This window comes from Haliotis rubra, unplaced genomic scaffold (assembly GCF_003918875.1).
Source record: "Haliotis rubra isolate DU_JTF1 unplaced genomic scaffold, ASM391887v1 Scf334, whole genome shotgun sequence".
NCBI classification, from domain to species: domain Eukaryota; kingdom Metazoa; phylum Mollusca; class Gastropoda; order Lepetellida; family Haliotidae; genus Haliotis; species Haliotis rubra.
The window spans coordinates 558,989-571,572 of NW_025767007.1; the positions used below are offsets into that span (position 1 = coordinate 558,989).

At 39.9% G+C, this 12,584-nt stretch overlaps 1 protein-coding gene across 1 annotated transcript in view; it reads right to left on the reverse strand.

Moving 5' to 3' along the window:
* Positions 1 to 7,964: 7,964 nt before the first annotated feature.
* The window catches only part of LOC124284353, a 166,157-nt gene continuing 161,537 nt past the window's right edge, over positions 7,965 to 12,584 (reverse strand). The window contains 4 exon segments of the mRNA XM_046720439.1: positions 7,965 to 9,362; positions 10,051 to 10,162; positions 10,779 to 10,942; positions 12,329 to 12,535. Of these exon segments, the coding sequence (XP_046576395.1) occupies positions 9,171 to 9,362; positions 10,051 to 10,162; positions 10,779 to 10,942; positions 12,329 to 12,535 (675 nt within the window). The 3' untranslated portion in view covers positions 7,965 to 9,170.

Here is a 12,584-nt window from a genome sequence, read left to right on the forward strand (position 1 = left end):
TGAATATGTCTTGTGTTCTCTTTTAACAGGGACTAGTCATATTTGACTTGGGGCGGATCAGTTTTTGGGTCAAGTTGCACAAAGCCTTGTTGGGACAAGGTGTGTAAAACATATGTTATACATGTATTAGGGATTACTCTTTCTCAGTAAAGTACAGATTCTAGTACTTTTGTTGGGTTGAGTCACATCCGGGATTACAAAGTCATGGTGGGTTAGGTGGTTTAGGTGGTTGAGTGGGTTAGATGGCTGACTTTGTGTGCTGGTGATTAGGTGTCTGACTCTGAGAGAGTGGGTTCGAATTCGGATGGGACTTAACCCAACAAAAGTACTAGATTCTGTGTTTTACAGAGTGAGTGAGTGAGTATGGTTGTAGGCAGCTTTTAGCAATATTCCAGCAATATCACAGAGGGGTACACCAGAAATGGGCTTCACACATTGTACCCATGTTGGGAATCGAACCTGGGTCTTCAGCGTGACAACGCTTTTACCATTAGGCTACCCCACTGCCCCCTGCTTTAGAGAGACAACCACCTGTTTTATGTAACATTTGGTCATTTATACAGCTGGAATATTGCTGACTGCCGAGTTAGACAACATTCACTCACTCACGCTTTCACTGACCCATGAACATCCGGGGTAGAAAAGGTATTCAGTAACCCATGCTTGTCGTAAGAGGCGACTAACGGATCGGGTGGTCAGGCTCGCTGCTAACTTGGTTGACACATGTTATTGGTTCCGATATCGCAGATCGATGCTCATGCTGTTGATCACTGGATTGTCTGGTCCAGCCTCGATTATTACAGACTGCTGCCATATAGCTGGAATATTGCTGAGTGCGGTGTAAAACCAAACTCACTCACTCATTCACTTTACTCTGCTCTTGTATTTGTGTGACAGTATCCATATGCCCATCACTGATGAGTGAGTATGGATTTTAGCAATATTCCAGCAATATCAAGGACACCAGCAATCAGCTTCACACATTGAGTGAGTGAGTTTAGTTTTCCTGCAGCACTCAGCAATATTCCAGCTATATGGCCGCGGGTTGTAACTAAGTCTTGACCAGACAATCCAGTGATCATCAGCATGAGCATTGATCAAAACAATTGGGATACATGACATGTGTCAACCAAGTCAGTGAGTCTGACAACCTGATCCCCTTAGCTGCCTCTTACGACAAGCATGGGTTACTGAAGATCAATTGTAACTGGAACTTCACACATTGTACCATGAGGGAAATCAAACTTTGGCTAGGGAAGGCTTTAGCCACAAGGCTACCCCAACCATCCCCATCACACTGATGGTACCTGGGGCAGTTGTCAGGGCGAAGGATAATAACCTCAAATCATACAGTCAGCATGATACAGGTGATCAAGTTTGCAGGTGCCAGACAGTTGTATGTCACAACAGGGGGTGCATGTCACAAAGTCTTTTGGTTGACAAGTCCTAGAAGGGATTGGGTAATAGTGAAAACACGAATTCATGAACAACAAATATGGAAGTTTTGCATTGATTCCGCAGATGCACCAACCGAATATGGTTGTCTTAATGATGCTGTCTCAACAGCCCATTGCAAGTCATGAATGTTGCCCTGCTGTAGTTCATGTCTCCACAAAGATAGAATGTGTCGATGGACTATAAAATGCTTCGAGAGGCACGTTTTGTGTCATTAGAGAGTGAGTTTAGTTTAACGCTGCTTTTAACAATATTCCAGCAATATCACGGCGGGGAACACCAGAAATGGGCTTCACACATTGTGTCCATGTGGGGAATCAAACCCGGGTCTTCAGCGTGACGAGCGAACTTTAACCATTAGACTACTCCACAGCCCTTTTTGTGTCACTAGTGCGTGCAGCATTTCAACAGCGGCGCGTATATCGCGATCAGACCAAGCTTACACTATCCATCGTTTCGAAAAAAAACCCACATTTATTGCGATATTGATTCAGGTTAATTTTACAGCATAGCCTATGTGCGAGTTTTGACTACATTTATATTTTCACGGGGAATCATACTGAATATGATCCTTTATACATTAAATAACCCACAGCAAGCAAGCCGTTGCATTGCGTAATCGTTATTTACGTCGAACCACGTGTATTGTCCAAGATTTGTGTGAGTACCGTGTAATAAAATATTTCAAAGAATACTAGCGTACATGCATGACATGTTAGTTTATGACAGATGGATCTGGCACCTAAAACTCTGAGGCTGGTTATTTACAATAAACGTATAACAAAATTCGCAACTTGCTTTAAGCCAGTTAGGGGTTTCGACTCTAACAAGATTTTAAAGGGCGCCGTTCGTACCCCGTGCATAAACTTTAGACGACTGTCCGTATTTAATCCGCCGCAGTTGTTCCTGTGGTCTCAGGTCAAATACGGTCGATATCATTAAGTTGTTAGCGGAAATCACGTTTTGCACGTGTATTACATGAACACGCGCAGTGCAGAACTAATCAGTCTCACCTTTGACAACTCGTATCTCGTGACCGTGTGCTTGCTACGAACTGAATGGCAGTTGGTCACATGACTTACAATGACAATCAAAACATTGTGTTTGTTGTTACCGGACGAAGAGTGAGTGAGTTTATTTTTACGCCGCTTTTTCCAGAAATATAGGCTTCACACATTGTACCCATATGGGGAATCAAACCCGGGTCTTGGGCATGACGAGCGAACGCTTTAACCACTAGGCTAACACCCCCACCCACCTACCCTACAGGACAATGAATTCATTCTGCACAGATATTTGGAAGGGAAACTGTTATATTTCCCGAAGAATTCAGACTGAGTGCACTGCATATAGTGTTCTTGTTTCGTTTGTTGTTTAACTTTTTCAAGAATTATTCAGTTATATGACAGTGGTCTGCAAAATATTTGACCAGATTGACAGTAATTGACATCATGAGAATCGATCTTCACATATACGATACGGTTACATGGATCAGCCAAGTTAGCGGGCATGACCACCCTATACCGTTATAGTGGCTTCTTACAAGTATGGGTTGGGGAAGAACCAATCCTTATACCCGGGTATTATTTCATGAATCGTTTCATTGTTAACTTCAGTGTGTGTCTTAGTTCCCGTCGACGTCGAACTTTGCTCACAGTGTCGATCACTGGATTGCCTGACCCAGACTGGACTGTAATATTGTTGGGTGTTTATCGTCGACAACAGGTACGCAAACAACTGCAGCAAAACACGAGCAGTGCAACGACACATATTCTAGTACTTTTATTAGTTTGAGTCCCATCCTGGATTCAAACCCTCACTCTCAGAATCAGGCACCTGGTTAGATGGCCGACTTTGTGTGCTGTCTGACTCTGAGAGTGAGGATTCCAATATCGGATTAGACCCAAAGCAAATAAATAGTAGAATTTGTGCTTTATTGAGAAAATGTAATCCGAAATAAAACATATGCTACATTTGACCACTTTCATAATTATTACCTACGAGGGCGAACATATCGGGGTTCATATTTTTCATACGATGCCCTAGGGCAAAATATCAGTTTGTCATGGTGACGTGACGTCATGAACAAGGCAATGACGTCACGTTTCTTCTGTGACGTTGCGTTCTACATACAGCGACGGCGGGTAGCCAGCCTGTGTTTGAAAGTAGATTTGGGTATATATTCCTCAATTTGACGACTTCGGTAATAAACAGAATATTATATTCGTGCCCATACCATACTATGTTTACGACACCCGTGCCTAAATATCGGTATATCCCTCGCTCTCGCTCGGGAAATACCAACATTGAGGCACTCATATAATATCCTCTATATGTCTTATTGTCACTGGAGCAAGGGATCTGTCCAGTATGAAGGTGTAAACACACTCAATAACATCCTCATCTGGTGTGTGAGACACCTAATTGACTTTGAGAGCACAGGGAAGATTATAAATACAAACACTTGACAATAAGTGTCTGACGTGGTTGATATGCTACAGGCTCGACATCGGACACCCAATAACTCAGCGGATAGTGATATTATCAGTGACCTAGGGTCAATAAATTACTTCCAGACATACGGAGAGGTACCGTCATCAGGCTCTCGTGAGAAGATTTTGGATAGAGCAATCTCTTTACAGCGTCGAGGAGTCCCAAATAGGTTAACGGGTAAAGAGATATGGCACTGACACTGCTGCCAAGTTTATCTGGTCAAAGAAAATGGAATGTTTGGAATTATTTCCGGGTTGTAAACGCACGTACAAGAAAGATATCTTTAAATTTGTCAACATTCATCACAGTAATAGTGTTTTGCACTGAATACTAAAGACAGCGGCTTCTTGCAAAGCGTATACATGTGAAGTTTAATGAGATTTTTTCTCCGCACATACGATCTGGAACGAGGATATGACAACGCTTGAATGAACATATTTTACAGCAATGGCTTTAGAGGATGGACATTTGGCGATATCTTGGACTAACAACTAGTCTCTGAAATGAATGAATTTTACAGAAAAAAGTTCATAGTAAAAACAATAAGATATAATGAAAAAGAGCCCTGAGACTTTCTTCATTTTCAGAGACCCTGAAGCTGTGGAAATCTAAACTTGCCACAATTTCTAGACTTGCGCTTTCTTGGATACATTTGCTTCAGAGTCTGTATGACAGACTAGCGATTTATCTACTTTTGTAGATCGGAGATTAGCCTTGCTTCAATGCTGTACTGAATGCTATGCCCATGGATGTAAAGTAATTCTATGCTTTAGCAAGCCTGGATAAACGGACAGTCTAAAGACGACAGTTTCTTATTTATATTTTTAGAATGTTTCATTTAAACTATTAATTATTACCTTAGAGACTCGTGCAAGTCTAATCGGAGGTGAGAGAAATAGAGACTTGTGCAAGTGTAATCGTAGGTGAGAGAAATATAGAAGTGTGTTATTGTCATGCATTTTATCAGCGTATGGATCATTTTGTTATGCGTTGGAGTTCCGGGTTAAAATGGACCCCAGCAATCTCAGCTTCTTAATGAATCGGACGAGCAGGTGCGTGTCTTTGTTGACTGCGTGTCGTTGTACTCCAACGGCGTGGATCGATGCTCATCATAACAATCACTTGATCCAGGCGCGATCGTTTGCAGATCACTGTATTACAGCAGTAATTTTGCTGAGTGCGTGCAGGTAATCAAGCAACACATATTGAGATACACGAGAGCTTAAAAATCCATGCACTATTTTTATTATACCCATTGGCATTGGGGGCTAGTCTGTCTCACAGTCCCTGAACCATATTATTTTCCCTACAGCCTAACAACAAACACACTGGCAACACATACTGGACAAAATAAGTTAGGGATATTTGTTTTGCTTTTATGGTTGATATCAGTGTGTCAATGAATAAATAGATCATTATTCATAATCTCAAAATTTACATATATCCCTAAATATATTTGTCCAGTATACTTACTCACTCACTCATACTGCTTGGAAAACATTCACGTCAACAGCGCTGAAATCAACACCATTCTGGACCCCGTATCTCCCTTTCGGGCATAACACCCTCTCCCCTCTCCCGACTGCCATGCGTAACGCCGTGTTAGGCCTGCTAGTGCCCTGGCTTTTGATGATAAGGAGTCAGGTTAACAACCACTTGTAGTGATTGTGTGCGTTTAGGAAAGATAACCCCGAGACCATGTTGTAGATGTTTGGAACAATCGGAAAATCTTAAAACAGGTTGCTAAACTGCCACCAGGACTGCTCTGTGTTTTAAGCAAGCATCTGGCTTTATAAGAAGTTCTCCAATGTAGATATAGATGATTGCGGACAAACATAAATATGCTGTTAACTGTGATAATAAACCGAAATAAAGAATCTGTGATCCAAAGACTGAGCAAATAAATAGTAGTATAGCGTTGCTGGGATCATTATCATTGCACGATTATCAGGTAAAATAAATGAGTAATCAATGGAAGATCTAGTGAAATATGAAACATAACAAACAAAGTAGTCTGTCTCACAGTCCATGAACCACATTATTTTTCCGACTGGCTTCATTTAGGGTTTAGCATTGCAGGGAGGGCTAGCCTGTTCATGTGGCCGAGAGCAGCGATGATGTCATGCCAACCCACAGGTTCTGAATTTCCAATCTCACTGGGGCTCCTGTTCTGTTTAAATGGGTTTATTTGTTTCTATCAAAATTATATACATTCAGAGACTAAGCGTTAGTCTACAGACAAACCTGTGTCGATAAACAGTAACCGATAGCCGCGATGCGGTCCTACACAGCAAGACATGACTTAACAGTATGAGACATCATCGCTGCTCTCGGCCACATGAACAGGTACCAGGAAGTGTTAATTAACAACCTAAGAATCTATTAAGTAGCATCATGACAGGAAACTTTGACCATTGACCTCGTAAGTGCACTCTCTGATTACCTTAGACAAAGAGGTCGTTCTATTTCTCATTGAGAGCAAGCAAAGGATTTGAAAGTGTTCGCACGACTTTCCTCTCAGGCGTGCCTCACCTCAGTAGCGGTTGAGTGTATCGTAGACGAGTGAGCCACCGTCAGTGTTATACAATACACCGGAAATGGGTCTCTCAACGCACGATTAGAGCGCCACCCCTGACCCGAGGCTGATAAGAAAAAGGGGGAAGGAAAGGGGTGGGACGAAAGATTACGATATATGTCGATGAACGGTGACATTGCCTAGGTAACGCTCGTCAAGTTGTATGCTACGTTGACCTGGCGTGTAACTGATATTTTATGTGCGATTTAAGTATATGCTCCGCTCTAACCTCACAATGCGTGTAATACTAAGAGACACGTTTTGAAACCAATTGATATGCTGTAACTCAGAGCAAGTATAAATGCCTTGTAAAGAGTAGATTTGTAGATTCCTGCAAACTGAAACATTCTCTGGGTTCCTTTCTATCATATATGACAAGGGCAATTTACGAAAGTAAATAAACACATTTCAGAGACTGAATGTTAGCCGAGTATGAGTTTATAACAAGTACAGGAATATGCCGTCAACCTTGTTAAACAGGTTGTTATACCATTAAACATGACAAGATGCCTTTCCGTGCTGCTCAGTATGTTACACCATACTATAAAGTGAATGGCTACCATGTACTGGACGGGCACTTAGTCTAACAAATAAAAATTAAATTAAAAATATTGTGAATGTTTTTCTTTTCATCATAAAAAACAGATTTACGTTTGTTTCATGCCTTTGCTTTGAGTGATAAATATAATAAAACAACATAAAATAACAAAATTATGTTTAACAAAATTGCCTAGGATGAACAAGGTGCAGGTCGTGTCCGTTACTGTTCCCATCAGCAATATAAAGCTTTATGTAACGGAAATAATCCACCAGTAAATCCACTGGTCGAGCAACGATCAATACTACTGGGGCTACAAGGGGCTTGTAGGTCTCACATGTAACAGCCCCTTTCTCTTTTAGTGGGGTCTGTCCACAAATATGGTGTGCCTATGTGAACTGCTCACATTTATGGCTATCATATATATTGTTGAAATTTCTAACATTTTTTACACAGATCATTAAAACAGGTTTGGCATTCATATTTTCATCGTTGGCCTCGTTCCAAATTTATCACTTACACAATAATGCTGAGTAACAGTTTGCCGGGGTCATTGTGCGGTGATTGACTGAGTGCTTCTTTCACTTCCTCCAAACGGTCTGAGATTTATATAGTGCCAACGCATTGAGTGGATCTGTCTGTTGAGACAGCAAATATTAAATTCTTACATAAAATAATAAATATTATTTCAAATGCTTTTTTTCACTGTTTTCTATATCAGTGTTATCCTGTGCCACTGAAAACATGTGTACACTCTTTTTATAAAAATTCCTTTTTTGCTTCATTTTGGAGAAGTAAATGATTTTCTATACTTTCGGCATGTTTTCTTTATGTCGATCAGTCTATAAAGAGATAAATTCATGAAAGTGATGTCCTAGTAACAAAGTAATAACATAGCAACAATTTTGCATTAAGAAATAGACTTTATTTCAAATGTATCAAAACATTTCATTTTGTCAATATGAGCACTGTCATAACCTCAACCATTCACTTATACAAAACTATATATTTAGGACATACATCTTGTAGAAAACTGGCACTTATCAACAAGGAATTCTTTGGAAATATACATAATGCTGAAAACCCCAGCAATCACAGATGTGCTTCGTGGACACTGACTCATAAACAGGGGAGAGAATTTCGTAAAAGGGAGATAACCGGGACTAAACCATTCCTTTTTATGAAATTCATCCCATAACATCTTAGAAAATTAATATGGAAAAATAATGCTTTTAAACAATGGAATAATATGACTTCATCTGATTGTATAAAAGGTCTTGTATTGATCGACAGTGTCTGGACATATCACTCGTATTACATACTTGGACGGAAAGAAATATATAATATTTAAAAACAAGTCAAAGAAGACAAAAACATAAATCCCTTATCCACTGAAGTAATATAATTAAATTGGCTAAATATCACATTTGGGATTATTACTAAGGAAATGCAAATGTATCAGTTGTTTTCTCCACGAGAAAACATGTAAGGCAACTCACATATTTACAACTCAACTCATTTTACAATGACAAAAATAAAAACAGTGTTAAACGTCCAATAAAGTTTTGTTATTGCATGGCTTTGTCAACAGTTCTTTTTAACATATTGTCATTTCATATTCGGACGGAACTGTGGGGTGTCATTAAAGACAAAGTATATAAAAATATGACATTCAAAGACATGGCATACATGTAAATAAATAATAACAAAGGGTAATAAATCTTAAAAACAAGACAGAAATCACATTTAACCTCAAAGAGATCTTGTCGTTGGATAAACTGATAGAAGACTTCATCTACAAAACATTTTCATTGTAATGCTCAGTTGTCAATAAACATTCTTAAACATAATGCTGCAAATATGTACAGAAAAAATCTTTAACTCAAAACTCATTGTTAAAGAAACCACTCTAATGCTGATCTATTGAGTATTTCAGAGATAATACATGTTGGACAATTTTAGCATTTGATCATAGAACTGACTTATTTACAATGTATCAAACAAACAAAAAATCTGTTTTTCTCTTTACTTATAACAATTTTGATTTACAGTTTTGATGATTATATTTCTAAATAAAGCATGACTTCACTGTTGAATGCTTCTCAATGTCTATTTCTTCTTCTTCACTGCTTTCTCTTTCTGAGCAATGTCTGCTTCTATGTAAGAGATCTTCTTCACAAGGGTCTCCTTCTTCATCAGTACTTGGGTCAGCTGTTCACGTGATGCCGTTAGTTGTTCATTATCTCCTGCAGACTCCAGTTTCTGGATTCCAGCACGGATCTCAGCTTCTGTTTTCATTGTCTGCAATAACAAAAATGTCATGTGACTCTTCTAGACTGACTGAGTTTGGTTACGCCGCTTTTAGCAATATTCCAGCAACATCACGGCGAGGGACACCAGAAATGGGCTTCACACATTGTACCCATGTGGGGATTCGAACCCGGGGTCTTCGGCGTGACGAGCGAACGCTTTAACCACTAGGCATACAGATGAAAGGGATTGGTTTCAGACATATCATGATGTACCTGCCTAACATGGAATGAAAACACAAACTGAAGCAAGGTACAATCACATCTTTGGTAATACCATCACAGGTATGGTGACAAATCACACTCAGATATATTATCAAAATATCCTGGCATGTGTAAGGGAGGTAATTCAGGTAAAATCAGTCAGCATGTGATCTATTTTTCTTTGAATCCTCACAGGGCTCTTTACAGTTAGTGAGTGAATTTAATTGGGTTTAACACCATTTTGAAATACATTTGATCACTCCACAGCAATCTGAGGCAGAAGGAAAACTGGAAACCATGCAAGTCTGAGACGTATACCACAAGGGTAAGGAAATGTAATCCTTGAAATTCTAATACAGCATTACAAGTTTCTGAATTTTTTTATTTGTCAGCATATACTAGCCACTACAAACTGGGTTGCTTGTGTGGCTATGGAAACCCAGATGCTTGGCACCTGTTGGTGATGAGCCCCTTACCTGCATAAGTTCAGCATTGAGGGAGTCGTTGTTGGTTTGCAGTTCCACCAGCTGGGAGTCCAGGACATCCTTCACCGAAGACAGAGCTGGGATGCCACGTCGCTTCAAGGGGCTACAAGATATGGTGCAAATACATGAGTATTTCTCTATACTCACAATGCTATGCATTTAAAACAGACATACATAGGCATGCATGCAGGCACACAAGCATAATGAGATGTAAATGCACTATCTAGTTTCACTTAGACTGTCAGTGAGAACAAATATAGGAACAGTGATGTTCCCTAATTTGTTTCCCTCAGTATGTTTAGTGAGTGAGTGAGTTTAGTTTTACGCCACACTCAGCAATATTCCAGCTATATGGCGGCAGTCTGTAAATAATCGAGTCTGGAGCAGACACTCCAGTGATCAACAGCATGAGCATCAATATGCGCAATCGGGAACCGATCACATGTGTGAACCAAGTCAGCCAGTCTGACCACCCAATCCCCGTTAGTCGCCTCTTATGACAAGCATAGTCGCCTTTTGTGGCAAGCATGGGTTGCTGAAGACCTATTCGACCCCGGATCTTCACACTTCTATGTACACTTCTATGTCTCTCTCTCTCTTTTCCCTATCGTCTCTTTTTGATGCTTATTACCCCTTATTAATACATATTAAGCACCATAAATTAGTTATGAAGCACAATAATCAAAAGGTCATGATATCTTATCTCCTTACTGTCCTACCTTCGTGGGGTATGTGATGGACTTGGAATGCCTCCCCGCAACTCCGACATCCGGCTGCTGATGATGTCGCTTGATGTCATGAAACCACCCTTGGAAGCGAGGTACTGTCTCAGTCTGGCATTGTTTGCCATGGCCTGGTAGCCATACATTCGCTGTGTGATTGTCTGAAGGAGTGAATACAATGGTATTTACACTTTTATAACAAGATCAATCAAGAAATGAGATCCGCACCACCTATTATGAGTAGTATATCAACTAACTGCTTCATACACTGTGTGAATTGAACCCAGGCATCAGTGAGACAGGTGAGTACCTGGACCACAAGGCCATCTCCACCATGTCTCGCCTCACCTACTAGGTTGTAGCTTGGAGTTAGACGATTAGATAGTCACCCAGTACATGTTATTTTCTATTTGCCAACAAGAATGTTAACAAGAAAAATATGTAAAGATACAACTTCAAAAAAGCATACCTCATTAAAGGTATGAATGGAATATAAATGTACTTGATTGAATTCATTATTTTCTGGCTAATGCCAGCCTCTTATGAATCCCTAAAAACACTGTTACCTTGCACGTTGAACATTACATTCACATTAAATGTTATAAGCATTCACTGTTTCCTACTTAAGGAAATTAACAAAACACTTACCGTAATATTATGATTATTTTTTATAAAACAAGCATTGTCACTAAGGTGACATAATCCCCCGCCGCAAATTATCAAATCAAACTCATAAAGTAATGAAAGTTTAAGATGAAGGTAAATGTCAACAAAAACTTGACCAGTCAACCTCTCTTGATATCTTGCTCTTCAGTTGTTCAAACACACACATATTTTCAAGACTGACTTTGACCTTGACATGAATGTCATAGTGTATGAAATATGCAAAAATAGTACTAAAGAAATTGCTTATTGAAAAACATTCAAGGGAAGTCTTGAAAGTCTATGAAGAAAATCCAGTGAACCGTTCTTGAAATATCTTGCTGACAATTCAGGTTTACATGCTGAAATCTTCAGTGTCACCATGACCTTGAAAATTATGTGAAGGTCACCAAAATCGACTGGGCCCTGCGCCTTCCCTAGATATAGCTTGGTATTGAATATGAAGAAAATCCAGTGAACAGTTCTTGAGATAGCTCAACATGCAGGTAAAACGTTAAAGTCCCCTTGTGACCTTGAAATGACCTTCTTATACTGTGATGAAGCTAGGTACCAAATATGAAAAGAATCCAGTTAACGGTTCTTAAGATATTCCAATTCGTACGTACAGATGGATGGACGGACGGAGCCTAATACTATATCCCCTGCTTCGCGTTAAACACGCGGCGGGGGATAATTAAATATCAGCATTTATTCATTAACTTAATCTCAATTTGACTGAGACAAGCTAGTGAGCATAAAATCTGTAGACAAAATATAATAAAAGAGGTAAGCGTGGTCTTCTTATATGCTTGTTAGAACTTGTGACCTTTTGTCCTCAAAATCCATAAGAGATCAAAGTATGAACGGGACTACAGCACACTACAGAATATATCAAACTGTCTTACCTGGGTTGAGAAGTCAGTTCGGGTTGGACTGTCGACCTTCATGTCAATCATCTCCCCGATGACGTTCATCCTCTCATCAGGGTTCTTGGCGCCAGTCAGCGCCACCTCCAGAGCTGGTCTGGGAGTGGATGAACCAATCAGAGACTGAGCTCGGTTTGTGTTCTGTGTTCTTGAGAAGAACATGTCTTGACACATGATCTTCATTGCCTGTGGAAGAAACAGCAAGGACTGACTGACTGAGTTTGGTTTTAGCAAT